The sequence below is a fragment of the Homalodisca vitripennis genome, chromosome 1 (assembly GCF_021130785.1).
Source record: "Homalodisca vitripennis isolate AUS2020 chromosome 1, UT_GWSS_2.1, whole genome shotgun sequence".
Classification (NCBI taxonomy): Eukaryota; Metazoa; Arthropoda; class Insecta; order Hemiptera; family Cicadellidae; genus Homalodisca; species Homalodisca vitripennis.
The window spans coordinates 233,953,605-233,970,879 of NC_060207.1; the positions used below are offsets into that span (position 1 = coordinate 233,953,605).

At 33.4% G+C, this 17,275-nt stretch overlaps 1 protein-coding gene across 1 annotated transcript in view; it reads left to right on the plus strand.

Annotated features, from left to right (window-relative positions):
• Positions 1–16,706, plus strand: part of LOC124353149 (PWWP domain-containing protein 2A-like) — a 33,582-nt gene extending 16,876 nt beyond the window's left edge. The window contains exons 3-5 of the mRNA XM_046803012.1: positions 10,548–10,726; positions 11,731–11,853; positions 15,432–16,706. Of these exons, the coding sequence (XP_046658968.1) occupies positions 10,548–10,726; positions 11,731–11,853; positions 15,432–15,581 (452 nt within the window). The 3' untranslated portion in view covers positions 15,582–16,706. The remainder of the gene's footprint in view (positions 1–10,547; positions 10,727–11,730; positions 11,854–15,431) is intronic.
• Positions 16,707–17,275: the final 569 nt, after the last annotated feature.

A 17,275-nucleotide genomic window follows, 5' to 3' on the forward strand; every position in this document is an offset into this window, starting at 1 on the left:
CATCATTTACATTACCAGTAATATTTACAAGACGTTTCCAGCTGATATAGGTAGGGGGCTTAGTCTGTAAGCTTTCCTTAGGTTTACAATTTACATTGCAAGCAATATTTACAAAAAGTTGCCAGCTGATATAGGAAGTTGACTTAGTTTGTATGGTAGGCTAGTCTTAGGTGTACCATTTACATTGCAAGCAATATTTTCAAGAAGTTGCCAGCTGATATAGGAAGGTGACTTAGTCTGTATGGTAGGCTATTCTTAGGTGTACCATTTACATTGCAAGCAATATTTTCAAGAATTTGCCAGCTGATATATGACTTATTCTGTAGGCTATCCTTAAGTGTAGGTCCAGTATCAGGATTTATAACATTCCAGGACGCTTTACAAAGGATATGTGATTCTAAAATAAATTTATCATTTATCTCCTGTTTTACTAAGTCAACTTTGTTCCCTATTCAGTTCATAATCAACCTTTAGTATATGGATATCCACAAATTTAGTCACGTAGTTTAGCAATTTTGCTACAGTTTAATACTGTACTTTCAGTAATAAAAGGACTATACAGGCAAAACAATTAGATTACCCACAGTTCTTTCATTCTTTTAGTTTCTTTGGTTACTGAATAATTTGTATAAGGTTTTATCGACTTTCGGTAGTAACAAGACTGTACAGGTTATCCAAACTTACTCCACATAATTTTATCTCATATTAACCTATGACTTCACGTATACTTTATACTTATCAATACAAAATAATGATTCAAAATACAAATTTCTTGGAAATAATGCCTAAGAATTACATCAGTACAAGGTAATTTCTCTATGGTTCATTCAACTTTCAGTAGTAATAAGTCTGTTTAGAGCATTTAAACTGATTTTGTAAAATTTACTTCAGACTTCATGCATTGTTTGGGTAATTCTATTGAAAATACATTTTTCTTTTTAAATAAACGACTCTAAATAGAAATAATAAGCTATTGAAATAAAAGAAAACAAGAGATCAAACCAGAGGGAAACTTCTTATCAGGTACTTTGTTTTTCAAAATGCACGAATAAAAAGCATTGTGTCCTTGTGTTCACCATTTTTGTGTTTTATTGTCTAGTGCTAAGGCAGTTTTGACACTAACAGTTTTCAAATGTATTGCAATATTGTAATACTTCTCTCGTTGGCAGGATCATTGAGGAGGGCAAAGGGAGGAAAGTGGTATAGGCCTATGACTCACTGAGTGACACTGCCTGCAATTGTTACTAAACTCAATAAAACTGTGTAACATAAATTGTGTTGGCAGGATCGTTGAGGCGGGCAAAGGGAGGAAAGTGCCACAGGCCCATGACTCGCTGAGCGACTCTGCCTGCAATTATTACTAAACTCAATAAAACTGTTGTAACAAATTGCGTTGGTTTCTTGATTTCGCACCTTCGCTGTTTCCTAATTCAAAGTTGAAAATCCAGTGATCTTGCGTAACATGTGAGAAACACGATGAAGAGATATTGGTTATTTAGCTAATTTCTATATTAAAAAATATAAAGTGAATGGTTTGTTATTTAGCTAAAACTCTTAACTGTTAAATTTGCTTTATAAGAATTTAATAATTTTTTATGGTTTGTATTTGTATTTTGGATTTGAATGATACATTATTTATTTTCAGAGTAGAACATTTTATTAAAACTCTTTTTACTCCGTTACCATCATTCTAACAGTTTGAATTTGAATATATACAAGGATTATTTGATTATCACAAGGCTGATCACAAGGTGTGCCACAAGGCTCGGATTTAGGTCCTTTTTTATTTATCGTTGCAGTTAATGATTTTGCTTTCAATTTACCCTGTATGTCAGTTTTGTTTGCTGATAGTACTACTCTTCTAAATCACCATAGTACACTTAATGATATAATAAAAGAACAAGAAAATGCAATGAAGGTAGCAACTGAGTGGTTTCAGGCTAACAGGCTTGTTGTAAACAATAGCAAAACAGACAATGTAATTTTTTTCAATGAACAATGTTATTTACAAATGTTTTAAGCCTGTTAAACTACTAGGAATCTTCTTAGACTGTAGACTAAGCTGGGAAAGCCATATAGAAAGTCTTTGTAATAAATTAGCAAGAGTACTTTTCCTACTGCGTTAATTGAAACTCTGTGTCACTGAAGAAATGCTAATAACTTCCTACTATGCCTTTTTCCACCCCCACTTAGTCTATGGAATTACTTTATGGGTAAATAGTTGCCATTCAAATAGAGTGTTTGTCTGGCAGAAAAAGTAATAAGAATTATCAAAAAATGTAATGAAAGGGAATCTTTCTTGCAAGCTTTTAGGGACTTAAATATCATGACATTGCCCTGTTTCTATATATATATTATTGTTTACGGGGTGTGAAAGCAAATCTGCAAGATTATACTGTTAGAGAAACCATACACACTTATAAAACTAGAAAAAAGTACATGTTAGAGCTGCCAAGTACCAGGCTTGAAAAAACAAAAGGTAGTCATATCTATATGAAAATAAAACTATTTAGTAAATTACCAAAAGAAGGATGGATTGTAAATATAAATAGGTTTAAAAGAGTTTTAAGCAAATGGCTTGAAGAAAAGGCATTTTACTCTGTGAATGAATATTTGGCCTTTGATATTAGTTCCTTAAGTTTAGTCAGATTAGGAAATTAAACAGTAGTATTTATTAGTTTTCTTTGTGGCATAAGCTTGACTGACAAGACTCGCACGTCTTCAAAAACATAGTTATCGTAACCTGTGACTTGGGGATTTCATGTATGTAACTCCATTCTATTGATTATTCTAGAGTCATGTAATAAACCAATGTTTCGCCACCTTTGACAATATCCTCAACAAGTTAATCACCTTTAAGATATAGGTCTAAAATATTCAAGAGTAGAAGCCGTTTTTTTTAATTTGGCAGCCAAAGAACTCACTGTGAGTACAATCTATAACATTTGATTTTTAGAATGAATTTTGTAGACCACTCGCATTCGTAATTTCTAATTATAAACTTAAAACTTCGACTCTCCTCCAGTCTTTAAAAAAATGTTTTTGTCTATAGGATTGACCAAATCTTTTACGATCACTATGCACAGCCTAGTTGTGGTTTATCAGGGACATTTTCTTATCCATCATTGAAAACTCTCATCCACTTTGCATTTTAATACAAACCTTTGGCCAGGCCTAGAAACCATAATTTACTGTACCTATCACAACACTAACAAATTCTGTTGCCTGATATAAAATACTTACCAATGAGATGTCTTGGTTTGAATTGTCTTTACGGAAACATTACTATCTATCAATATCTGTATTACTGAATATATTATACAGTCGGCTGATCAAGTGTTTTCATGTTAATCCTAGCCCAAAATAGAAGTAAAAACGCCTGGGATTTCAAAATTCGTTTTTTGTAGCTAATTGCATTCATTTAGCATTATAACTATTGAATATAATTTATTTTATTAATAAATATATTTTAATATAAAAAGTACGTACAATGATACCACCATAGTACACTATGTTGACATGCCTCATATTGACCAAATGATAGCATGTAGCAACAGACTGTTGGTATGAGGGTTAGATTGTGTAACAGTACTCACATACGATGAAGTTGAGGCAAGGAGTGCATTGGATTAGTCAGACTTGCCACCTGGGATATCTAGATGTACACCATTGCTCGTCAGGCAACTCAATGTCTGTCTTTATTCATTGTCAGTACTCTCTGAGCTTAGGCTGTGGTTCAATGAATTACTCAATGTTCTGTCGGAAATTGATTTCTTTGTTGAAAACACAGATTCAGGTGTCAGTGAAGGATCCAATTTTTACAGAAAATGTAATATAATTCATTTAACTAAATTACTAGACATAATAAAATAAGGAACACATTTTATAACCACAAACTTGGTGATCTTATAATCATTATATGATGAGGAGAATGCTTACTGGTGACTGGGACTCGCACCTACTAAAAACCCAACTGGCCTAAGCATCACTCCCTCTCAGGACTGCTTTCTCTATTACTTCCAGAGGGTTCCTAGCTTCCAGTTAAAACTACAGTGGGTACAGCAAAAGCCGATGTGTCACTTAAATCTGGGCAATCTTATGGATGTCCAGGAGCTGCACATCACTAATCGCAAATGTCGAGATATTTTGGTACAAGGGTAGATTGATAGGTCTAGTCGATTGCAGGAGGTGACTTTTTGGGAGTTGGTGGGGTCCATAAGTGTTGAAGACAGTTGCTAGCCTAGACATAAAGGTGTACCACCTTCTTCCTGCTTTCACTGGAGAGGCTGCTACAGAGCTGGTCTCTCCTTCTTCCGAGGAAACATGACTGAAATTAATGCCCTAAATCCTTCCTCATGTAGATTGACGGTGGTCCCTATCCCCAACCTCACTCATCCAGAATATCCTGTCACTTCGGAAGCAATGCAAATGTCCTTTAAGGACTATGTGCAATCTGTCAGCTTCTTATCCTAAGAGTACATCAAGATGGTGTCTTATCCTACGTTTTGCAAAACATGTCAAGCACATGACGTCACACTATCCAGGCACAGTACATCCAACATCATTTTCTATTCGTACAGTTGGCAACCGTACAAAGGTACAAGTGTGTTAGACAGACAAAAACATTAACCGCCGACACTGCACCACTATTTCAGTCAGATATATACTAAACCTAAACCTTGATTTCACAATAGCTGTACTCTTGCTTTATTCTGTACTCAAAATACCCTCAAGATATCCTCGTGGTAACTGTGGTTTAGGTGTTACGTTTTGAAGGATAAAATTTACAAGTAAATGTCAAAAAAGGTACCATGCAGGATATCAAAACATTTTAGAAATAAAAAATTAAATAAAATGGACTGACCATGAAATTGCAAATTGTCATTGTATCACATTTAGAGGAAACTGACAGCCTTATCTGTCATATCAAGAACAAAATGATAAAAATTAATCCAATAGTTTAAGTTCACCTTCCTCATAATGCAGCGTCTGGAATCTGATGTTGTTACAGACTTGACTCCTGGAATCTGGAGCCATGTTTGTCTGAAGAGATTGTAAAAAAAAGTCGACGACGAACAAGTTCAAAACGAACAATTTACATCGTTTTAATGACAGTAACTGATTCATTCTTGATCTTTGCTGTAATTTTTCTACTTTGTAGGAGTCCACTTGACAACATCCATCTGGAAGACTCTAAACCGTTCCTGAGCTGCCTCCTTGGATTGGATTACTAATTTTGTTAATAAATGTTTTTGTAACCAATAAAACAGAAAAGCACAACATACTTACTACAAGCAAAATCATTACACATAATGTAGCTAAGGTGGGAAGGGTTGATTCAATGTGAATATTTAGTTTAGTTCCACTTCATCTCATCTTAGTGCAGCGTCTGGAATCTGACACTGTCACAGACTTGATTCCTGGAATCTGGTGTCATGTTAGTCTGAAGAGATCCAAAAAAATTGGTGATGAAGAAGCTCAAAATGAACTCTTTACTCCGTTTTAACATCTGAGACATCTAGACTACAAAATATAGTACAATCTAGGTGAAGAAGTATTCTCATTGTTTCATCAGGTGAACATTCACTGCTGACGACGTGAAAACGCGTCTTAGGTACCGTGCGGGGAACACATAAACGTGTCCTTGTACATGCACCTGCTTCCTCTTAATTGGTAGCTTAGCTGATTAGTTTATTGTCAATTCAAGATCACAATAATAGTGAAGGTTATAGGTTACCTTACTCGAAAGTTAGTTTTGTTTTTTATTAATGCGATTTTGAAGTGTTTTAAAATGAGTGACAAAGATACAACATATTTTCGTAATCCTGATAATTTAAGTATCAGTGAAATCGAAAGGTACGCTCTTTTTGATTCTAAATATGACGAGTATAGTGGTGGTGATAGTTTTAGGCCAATTGGAAATAAATCTGAGTGATGAAGATGAGTAACACCATGCTTGAGAACAGTTATGTTCTTGATATTACTTCATCGCCTGCTGCCAGTGATAATGATATTGCTATACCTGGTTCTAACCATGTTAACACTCTACCTTCAGCTAATCTGACTTCTCGTTGAGGGAAAAAAGCTTCTTGTCCTGTTTTGCAGTGGAATGAATTGGCCTATTTCAAAACATTTTTATTTGATGAACAAACGAGTTTAAGAATTCCTCCACTATGTAGTAAACCAATAAATTGGTTTAGACTTATCATTCATTATGTGTTTCTTTAAAGTATTTTCAAAGAAACTAATAGTTACGCAGAAAAAGTGTTCTTATCTGAACAAACCAAAGAAAAATCAATTGTCTTGCCACTCTGGTTGATTCTACAGAATAATATAGTTTGAAATATCTAAATACAAGGCAGAGTGAAAATTTGTGTTCTGTTATGGGAAACTCCTTAACTTAAATGCAAAAAGTTCTTTGAACAACTTTTGTTGGAAGACTAAATTTTAATATGCATAATATTTGAATGCAGAAATTTGTAGTTTTGAACATTTTCAAGGAGAAGAACTATTACAAAAATGACACTATATCGCAATGTATACTATATATAATTTGCAGATATCAGCATATCTAGATTGGCAACATTTGAGTTCACTCCTAAAGTATAACTATGGAAGCTTGCATTGAACTGTATATTTTTTCTGTTATAGTGCCCTAAAAAGTGAGGCTTTTTTAATTTTTGTATTTTTTGGGTTTACTGCTTGTGAATTAATTTTAAAAATCTCTTAATTTAACATATTTGAAGTTTTTGTGTGTGTATACACAAAAATCATTTTATTTATAGAATTTGAATATCCAATTAAATGTGTCAGTATTTTCTTATCAAACTTGTAAAACTGAGGTTACAACATATATCAGATATAACAACAGAATTGTACACAAACGGAAGTAAAATCTGCTGATTACTTCAAACAATTGATTGAACACTGTCATATGGTGGTAAACTGGAACTGAAAAGAAATAAACAAAAGAGTAACTGTTATCTAGTGGGAACGACGAAAACTATTTGAAAGTATTTCTTATCCATTCTACTAGATCACATATGTATTAAAACGTGATTATTCATCACAAAACATTATTGTGAAAACTGTTTATCACTATAGCGCTTCCCACATGGCTCTCGGAATTACTACATATGGCACGTAGTTTGCTACTGAATTCGTTACGGGATTACTAGTCAAAGGGTTAACAGAGAAACTGATCAATTAAAGTTTGGGATGTGTTTAATTTCAAGTCATTCCCTCAAACCAATCTTTTGCTTTCTTAAATATTTTGTTTGTATAACCCTCTGTTTTAATTATCTGGCTCAAATAATGTTTTTCATTCACAACAAATACATTTCTTTCAGCAGTATTCCTGGAGAGACCATTTTATGATTAGAGGATCAATCTAGATGATTTTAAACTCACAAATTGAGATTTGAGAATATGTTTGGCAAGCTATAAAATATAAATGTTACTTTAACACAAAGCCATTTTGAATAGACAAGTAATCTAATAAGTTTATGGGAGGATTTCAGGTAGACTTAGGTAACAGATTGAGTTATTTTTCTACCATACAATGTAGAAAAATAATGTATAGTGGTAAACTCACAGTAGAAATATGTCCAAGAATAGACTTACATTGGTTACACTGTGGAGTTTATCCTACATGACTTAGTACTTCTTTCTTGATGCACTTTAATCTTTCTAAACTTGAGAGGGGGTAAGAAGAGGAGACCCCCTCCCCCCTTAGAAGAGATTCACTAAAACGAGTCGTGGAGAGATACAGGATTTATCTATCTACCTCATTCTACTATTTCCAGTATTAGAGGCATATTTGTTTTAAAATATTTGTACAAGAAGTAAAATGCATGGCTTGGAAGGTACTGTTTTATTAACTTTTTAGAAAATAAGTTATTAAATACTACATTTGTTGTCGATTTGTAGTTTTAGTTGATTATTTTGCATGTCATGTAGTAAGTCGACTGTTTTAGTTTATTAGAGGAGTAGAAAAGGGAATGAAACAAAATTATGCCTTGTTTATAGGAGCTTTGGCCATTATTTATAAACAAATCTTAATTATTTTTTTTCAAACTATTATTACAAATTTAAAAATTATATAAACTTGGCAGAGTAATTATTTGTGCTGAATTGAATAATGGTTTACAATGGTTTTTAGGTTTAAAAAAATTATATTTGTAGAGATATATTCTATTGCAATTTTATAAATTTGTGCTGTCCCATACGAGTAAACCATAGTTCATAATATTCTGAAATTTTGAAAAATATGCTGTTCTTGTCATGTCCAATGAAAAACAACTGACCAGAATCCTAAGTGAAAAGAAGACCGAATTCAATTTTGTTGCCAAGTATTCAGTGTGAGAAGTAAAGCTCAGTTTAAATCAACCAAAAGTTCGAAAAACTTGGAAAGTTCAAGAATCCATTGAAACATTGTTTCCCACAATAGGTAGATTAAAATTAACTAATATAAATTTTGATTCATTGAGTTTCAAACTGTTATTAAGGAACCAGTTATACAACTCATCCAAGCACTTGGAGACACCGAAATGGAGGGATTGCAAATATTGGTGAAAGTCACAGTTTATTATGTTGACATTGGAGAGAAGATCAGGAACAAAGATAAAGAATAGAATTGGGCCTAGGATAGAGCCTTGAGGACATCCAATCTCATTTATTCACTAGTCAGAGTATGATGTGTTACCAAACTTTTTTATTTTTACTCTTTGGAATCTTTGATTAAATAAAGTAGGATTCAAAAAGACTCCAGGCAATACCTCTAACTCCATATGTTCCATTTTTTAAGAACACTATCTTTATTCATACTACCAAACGCCTTACTTACACCACAAAATGTGGCTGCAGAGGGAAATTTTATTTTAAATACTGTTTTATATTGATTCTGTAAATTTTAGAATTGCTCATATTGTAGACAAATCTTCTCGGAAGCCATACTGCCCTTTATTTAAGAATATTGTGCTTTTTTAGGAAAAGGTAATAGCCTGTTGAGTATTAGTCTTTCAAGTAAATTTTTTTTTAATTGATTGCACGCAGATAGGACGAAAATGTTCTAAATCATAAAGATTTTTTCTTCAAAGGTTTAATATCAGTGTATTTAATTAAATTTAGGTCTCATTTACATTGTCACATTACCTTACAGAACCACGGATTGCCCCTACAGGATTGGGCTTAGACTAAGTATATTCATAACATTAATAAAATGATCATTCATCAAGATTGCTGCCACAAAACCTCTACTGATCATTTCAACATCTTTGATTTCTATTTACATTATGGATGAATTGTCTGTCTTCTATAACTCTGTGTCAACTATCTGCCAAGAAGCTTCAAAGGCATTATTGGATCTGGAAATTTTGTATAGTTATATTGTTATGTAACTCAATAAATAAGTCTCCCTAGATGTGTTTTACATAATTTATATCTATCAAGTAATACATAGTAATAAGTTCAAGTTATCCCTGTTGCATTTGAGCTGCATGTAAAGCTTACTATTTTATCTTGTACAAGTATGTGGGTATGGATAGGAGCCCAGTACAAGCGTACACAACCGCCACTACATCAAGATAATGAGCTGTGGGTGAGGAGAATCTTGTCAGTATTATTCTAAGATGGCGTAACACGTTCTGCCAATAGACAGCTCAAACGAGGATTGTAACTTATTTAATTTATGGTTTAGAAATGATATCTAAAGGCTAATAACTTCTATTACTAATATGTGTAAGTGTAAATATTTTACATCATTTTTGTATAACAGAAAGAGTGCAGGGATAAAATAAATCCCTGTGATACTCCTCTATTACAACACATATCTCCCAGTTTAATTGGTGGCAGTTACATTTATTATCAGCACACTTGACACACTATCTACAATCTGCAGTGTCCTCAACAATTAAAAACCTTTTCCTTTCAGACCATATAATTCCAATTTATACTGCTCGCATCATTTGATACATTTTTTAGAAGTAACTTTTATTTCTTATTAATTCTGAAGTGTATTTCCTCGTAACAGTATTATTTATTACTACAAAATATAAAACGAGTGTTCTAAAATAAGTACAAAAAGTTGTATTTTCATGGATTTAAACATTGTGCTGTGACAATATATATATATATATATATATATATATATATATATATATATTATTCATGGTAAATTTTGTATTGTAAAAACCATACAGATTTGCAGTACAAATTCAAAAATATGCTCTTATTGAAATTCATATTATCGATTGTCATTGCAATTTATATAACAAAGTGTATAATTAATGTTTGTGGTATTTATAGATAGATAGTCAATGATACATTTTGATGATTTAACTCATTTTTATCATTTCCACACAAGAATTGACCCAGCATGATTTGAAGGGTTTGACATGGTAGTTGGTGCAAACATACATTAATGTTAAGATGTTGAGTCTTCTTCCATACTACAAAGTAATATTTTTATAACAAGTGCAATAACAGCACTTTCCAAAAATAGTTCTAATCGTTGACTGATCAGTAAGTAATAAATTGATGTCACACAGGTTCCAGCGAGTCTGGCTCCAGTAGTTCCAGTTCCGAAGAGGCTGTGCCCGACTTCCCGCCCCTCCACTCCCCCCTCTCCTCCCCTGAGGTGGGCTCTCCATTCTCACAAGATGGCAGCTTCTCGGTGGGCGACATTGTCTGGGGAAAGATTCACGGCTTTCCCTGGTGGCCTGGGAAGGTAGCGAAACCTTACATACTTTTTACTCAAAAAATACATGCGTTACATTAACCAAATAAATTTTAGTTAAATGTGTTCGTTGTTTACATGATGATCGTTAATGAAAAAAAATCTAGGTGCGAATTTCGAGTTTAACTTCAATTTTTTCCTCTAATTGCAGCATCTAAAGTTTGACACTGTCACAGACTTGACTTCTGGAGTTCATGTCTGTCTTAAGGGATCTAATAAAGTTTGGAATGAAGATGTTCAAGGTATTTCAAGGTGTGAATCCTTTGGGGTTATCTCGAAATGGGTTCATGCTGAACATGAGAGAAACACCAATCCAACACCTGGTCTTTCTTCTAATGTGATTTCATTGGCCTAAGAACAGGGAGTAGAAAAACCTGACATGTAATAAAGTTTTTTAATACAAAATTTTCTGTGTGAATTTGTAATTTTTCGGATAAAGAAACAAAAACAAAAAATTCCAAGTGAAGGCACCTTTGACATCAATGCTTTTCCAGCAACTGTCATAAGGGGAATATGGAACATCTGGTTATGAAAGCTTCACAATTTCACTCCTCAAGTTGTTAATTAAATTCAGGAATCTAATTTTGGTATCATTTTACCCAAAAAAATTCCAAATCATTAAAAGAGGTCATTTGAAAGACATTGCTGTTAGATAGATACTCATCAGCTTTATCCCTAGAATATTGTTCAAGACATTTTACATTGTATCAGATACAGATAGATGTAGATATACATATTACAGTTCAGATATATCCTTATGATCAGTTATAAGCATTTTAATAATTTCATTTTCTTCTTCTAAAACTATACTTTATAATACTTATATTCTTTATGATTGTGGAAAATGCAGAAATGTTAAAGGATTTTTTCAAGCAAACCTGAAAGTTACCTAAAGCAAAAGCCAATTTATACATTAAGGAGTTTTAGAATATTTTGAAAATGTATAAAATTTGTTATTACATGTGTTTCTGAAAATGATAATATTGCATGTACAGGTGGTGAGGATTTGTGCGAAAAGGGAAGGAGAATCAGCTCAAGCCCATGTTGCATGGTACGGTTCCTCCACCTCTTCCCTAATGTCTTGCCAGCATCTCAGTCCATTCCTTGAGACATTCAAGGTGAGGGTAAACAAAAGTGTATTTATTTATTTTGTTCTCTTAGGACGAGAAGCTTAGAAATTGCATGTAAGGACTTATGCGCTGCTTCCGGAATGACAGGATATTCTGGATGGGTATGATTAGGGGTAGGAGCTGCCTACTGTCAAGATCCGAGGAATGATTTTTGGGCATTAATCTCAGTCATGTCTCCTTGGAATAAGCAGAAGCCAGCTATAAACCAGCCTCTCCAGTCAAAGCAGGTGGGGGGGGGGGGGCACGTCCGTATGTCTACTATCTAGGCTGGCAACAGCCCTTAACATTTGGGTAGCTCCTCCAACTCCAGCAGTCATCTCCCGCAGTATACTAGACCTATCGAATTACCCTTGCACACCAGAATCTCGACATTTTCGGTTAGTGATTGACCGACCTCCATAAGGTTGCCCAGATTTAATTGACACATCGGGTTTTGCTGTGCACAGTGGTAGATTCAACTGGAAGGTATAAACCAGCCAATTTTATACTGCCATAAATGCTCATGTTGTGAGAATGGTGATAAAAAAATTAGGTAAATTCAAAATACTATACCAGGTGTCATAAAAGTCTCCCTCCTCCCCCTATTAACTTTCTTATGAACAGAGCTGGAGTGATTTACTTTGGGGGATTACTCCCTCCCCACTCAATTGGGGTATTTTGGGGGCAAGTCAAAAATGTTAAATAGGAACCCTAGCAAGTGACACTTAATTTTAAAGCTACTACAAAAAGAAGAATAATGGCGCAAATTAGAGGTATCTAATGTTACTCAATTAATCAAATTTGGTGGCCAATTAAAGTTTGAATTGTTTTTAAAACCCCCACAGTTTAAATCGCATTTAAAGTTATTGTAAGGCAGATCAAACATTCACTCACTAGTTATTTTGAGAACTTTGTACACAAAATCATAAAACAAGTTTTCACATGAATCAACAACCATGATTAACATGGCATTTAGTAGGTTTTGTTTTGTCTGACCAAAGCCCATTAGGAAGTCCTGGGAATACCAATTACTGGTTTAGCCATATCATCTGTTATTGTTTTCTAGTTTCTATGTGAGACACATTTAATTGAGACACTGTGTGAAAAAAGTTTATAAATATTTTTTTAACTCAAACCATCGAGTATTTGATGCTGTTGTTTTTACAAAATTCTGACATTTATTTATATACCAATAAGTATGTAGTATTATAATGTATTCCATATGTATAATTCAATTTGGATTCATGAGCAATCACGATAATATCACATTTGATGTGCATTTATCACTTGGGAAAATCTTGAATTGATTGTCCCATTACATGAACGTAATTAGATTTAGGTTGATTAATCTGATGATAGCCTGTCATTGAAGATACTGGCCACATGTTTATTGTCCCACTGCCACATTTAAAATAATATTCACTTTAATATTGTTTGAATTTTTTATATGAGTCAATCCAGTAAATGGAAAGTAGTTGAAATAATGTATAAATAACTTTGTTTATTTTTATTGAATATTAACATTTACGTTTTATAAATTATGTGTTTGTTTATATAATTATTTCTTATTAAAACTTTGAAATTTAATTTCTTGTGGAAGAACAAAACAATATTACATATCTTTCTGTACAAATTCTTCATTTTTCTAATTTCATTACCGATTTGTAGACACCATGTGGCAGGGACAGTTTTGGTTCTCTCTGAAATTTACTGACAACCAATCTAAGCAAAATAGAGAATGAGTGGTTACTAGAATATGTAAAGTCTTTGTATTAAAAATAAACAAAAGTTTTTTCGCAAAATGTATGATAGCAAAAAGTTGATAAATACTGATTTTGTATGTATAAAAATTGTTGACCTGGCAGTAAAATTTAGGAACAAAAGTTTAGGACCTGGAAGTAAAATACCTACACAATATATCTGACCAAAATTATGCTAATGTAGAATATTTTGCACAGCAATTAATCTTTGACATGTTTAGTTGGTTTTAAAGCAACGGTTTAAAATTGAATATTGCCAAAAGAAATATTTTAAATTTCCGAACAGCTCCTAACTCAGAGGCTGGAAAAATGTTACGTCCGTCTGTCCGTCCTCATGATATCTCGAGAACAAACTTGTTTTTGTTTTGCATGAATTACAATGGCAATGAGAAAATAACTAAATAAATAAATTTGGAAACAGTAATAATCTTATGAAAGTTACACATATATCCAAACTGTTTGCAAGATATCTCAAGAAAGATATATAATCTGTAGACTTAAAAATTAATTTTGCATGACATTTAGTATAGACAAGAATGAGTTCTATGATGGTACATGTCCATCCATGGGATTTGGCTGAGCGAAAATGAAGCCTGTCACTCAAAAGGCTGATGCAATTTCCCTTTTGTCTGCCAGAAAGATGTAAAATGAGATGATGTGACATACTTATACCTGTAATAAGAGTACACATTACAGTTTGAAATAGAAAAAATGAAGTGAGTGAGTAAAAATGTGTATACCATAAAAAGAATTAAAAAAGATTGTTTTAGAATGATGAACTACCTCAACAAACATTGCCATATCTGAGACTGAATCGAAATAATTAAACTAAATAATTTTGCTGTTTATTAACAAGCCAAGTCTTAAATATTAGGAACTTTGTAGTATGTTGAATTCAATTTCTTAATCAGCTGACTTACGTGATTTTTTTCCAGTTCAGGATATTATCTAAATAACTCCAAGACATTTACAGTGTTTGATGGAGATCATTGTATTAAAAAATAATGTTTCCATTCATCTGAGCATTTCTTTTAAAATAAAAATTAAGTAGAGATGTTTACAGATTTAATAAAGGTTAGTTATTTTTCATCCAATTAAAAATTATATTCAGGTTTTCAATTACTTTTCAAGGCAGACTGTGTGACTTAATCAGACTTGTATGAAAATATAATTATTCTGTTGAGTTAGCATAATTAACTGCAAAGGTAAATTATTATTTATAAAAAGTAAGAATAATATAAGGCCTAAGACAGACCCTTGAGGTACCTCTACCTCTAAATATTGTCAAGGAGACTGCCATTTATACGTCAAGTCCGAGCTGATGTATACAATCTCTAAACCGGCTGTGACCACTCAGAAAGTTTCCAAACCAGTTAAGAGTGATTCCTCTGATAGCATAGTGCTCCAGTTTGCGCAACAATATTTCATGATCAACTCTGTCTAAAGTCTTATGGAGATAACCAGAAAGTTCATAATGTCATAAAAATCCAAGACTACAAATATTCGTGAAATAAATGAAATATTGCTCTTGTATGAATTAAATGATTGAAAGAGGGAGTAATAAAATAACAAAATGTTTTGAACGAATGTCTTCTAATCTGGTTCCTACATCCTTGTATGCTATGTCCTGGCTGGCTGCACTTTATGCCATCAGGTCCAAAACTTTTTGATACTTTCAGAGATATTTACTTTGTGTCATCACTAGTGTCAAGTCATAGCACATGTATGCAGAAAAAGCAATTTTTCACCATATTCTGACACTTTTATATTTGTTTGGGTGTATTTCCGATGTTGTTATACTTTAAATAAAAGATATGTGTATTTCAGTCCCGATTCAACAAGAAGAAGAAGTCTGGGCCTTACAAAGAGGCCATAAGGCAGGCAACAAACGAAGCATCAGACATCTCGCAGAAGATTGTTCACAGTCCTCTCCGCACCCTGATGTCTTCCCCCAATCCAGTACATGTCACGTCGTAACATTCCATCAATGTCCTGTATCCAGAAACGCTTATAGTCGTAAAGTTAAGAATTGTATCTTCCAGGTAGTTTATAACTCTTTATGATTAATTGCCATCTCTCGTGGAGAGAACTAGTTCCAAGTGTAAGAAAATATACAACGAATCATTGTTTAAGAATTAAAAAGGATATTTTAAATAAATAATAAAAGGCTGTAGTTTTTCTCTCACATATTGAAGTATAGATGAAGAGGATTTAACTGAAATTTTGTAATCTAAAAAATTGTCAATTAATTTTCTTTTGTCTACATAAAGAAGGATAACATTTTATAATAGCAAAAAGTACCTCTGTTGATGTATGAAACAAACAAATTTAATGCTTTACGAGGTAAGGTCTGTAGGTAACCGGTTTCCCCTGTTTCAAACTGCCCTGGACCGGTTTCCACCGTGCGCACCAATGTCTGTTCACTTTTTATCGGTTGCCCAAATCTCTTCAGTATGATCAGTCGGTCTCTGACGTTGAAGGAAATAGTGCTGGCTCGCAATTTCCTAGATTGAGTACCGTGAGATAATTACATTTTTGTGTAAAGATGGCCTTTTTCCTGCACAAATTAAAGAGTGCTAATGAATTTTTTTAATAAATACAGTGCTGACTCACAGAATTTCTTGGAATAATTTTTGAATTGGGATGAACCTTTACTATGACCTTCTCAGTAAAAGGAAGTCCATGGAATAGAGAAGACCAGTAGAAAGCACTTCCACTAAAGTCAAAAGTCACATAGACAACAGTTATGGCAACAATTTTTTTTTTAATTATGGAGAGATACTGTTGATTGATTACAAAGAAAGGAACACTACAGTGATTCCAGAGTACCATACAGCTGAACTTCACCGCTTGCACAGTGCAAATTTCCAGACACCATTGATTGCCAAGGTTGCTGTAAGGGATGCGGGTTTCAAGAAATTGCACATCCACCCTACAGCTCGGACCTAGCTTACCTCCAGTGACTTCTACCTATTTTCCAAGTGTAAATCTGACCTTCGTGGAAGGATATTTTTCTCAGATGAAGATGTCCAAGCAACTGGGAGTGCCGATGGCTGAGCGGTCTAAGACGTTGAAATTGGGTCTGTTAGAGATAGCGCAGGTTCGAATCCTGTCTGTGACCTTTGCACTTTTTATCAGTACCATTGACCTTGTACTGTATCAACTCTCCACCTTATTCTGTTTGATAAGATCCTCGCACAGGCCAGTGGCCCATGAGGACGGGCAGAATAAGGCTTAAAATAAATAATAAACTGTAGAAGAACATTTTGCAGGCAACGAAGATAACTACTTTTTTCTAGCTATAAAAATGTTACCTAAGTTTTGCCTGAGGTGTGTGTAGAACTTAACAGGATAATATATTAGAAAACTATGAACTTAATTTTTTTTATCATCTTTCTTCTTCCCTACGTCGGAAATTTATGGATCTTACCTCGTTCTTCTCACTGCTTAAATATACAACTTTTATCTAGTTTACATGGAACAGACAACCTTGATGTAATACATTATTACAACAATAATACCTTTTGTATACTTGCATCATAAGAATCACTTGTTAACTTAAATATCTGGCTTTTAAAATCATCAGAGAGTAAAGAAAGTTACTACAGCTATAGATAAACCGCTAGCAAAGAAACCTGCGCAGAAGCAAATATCTGAAAACACATGCAGGA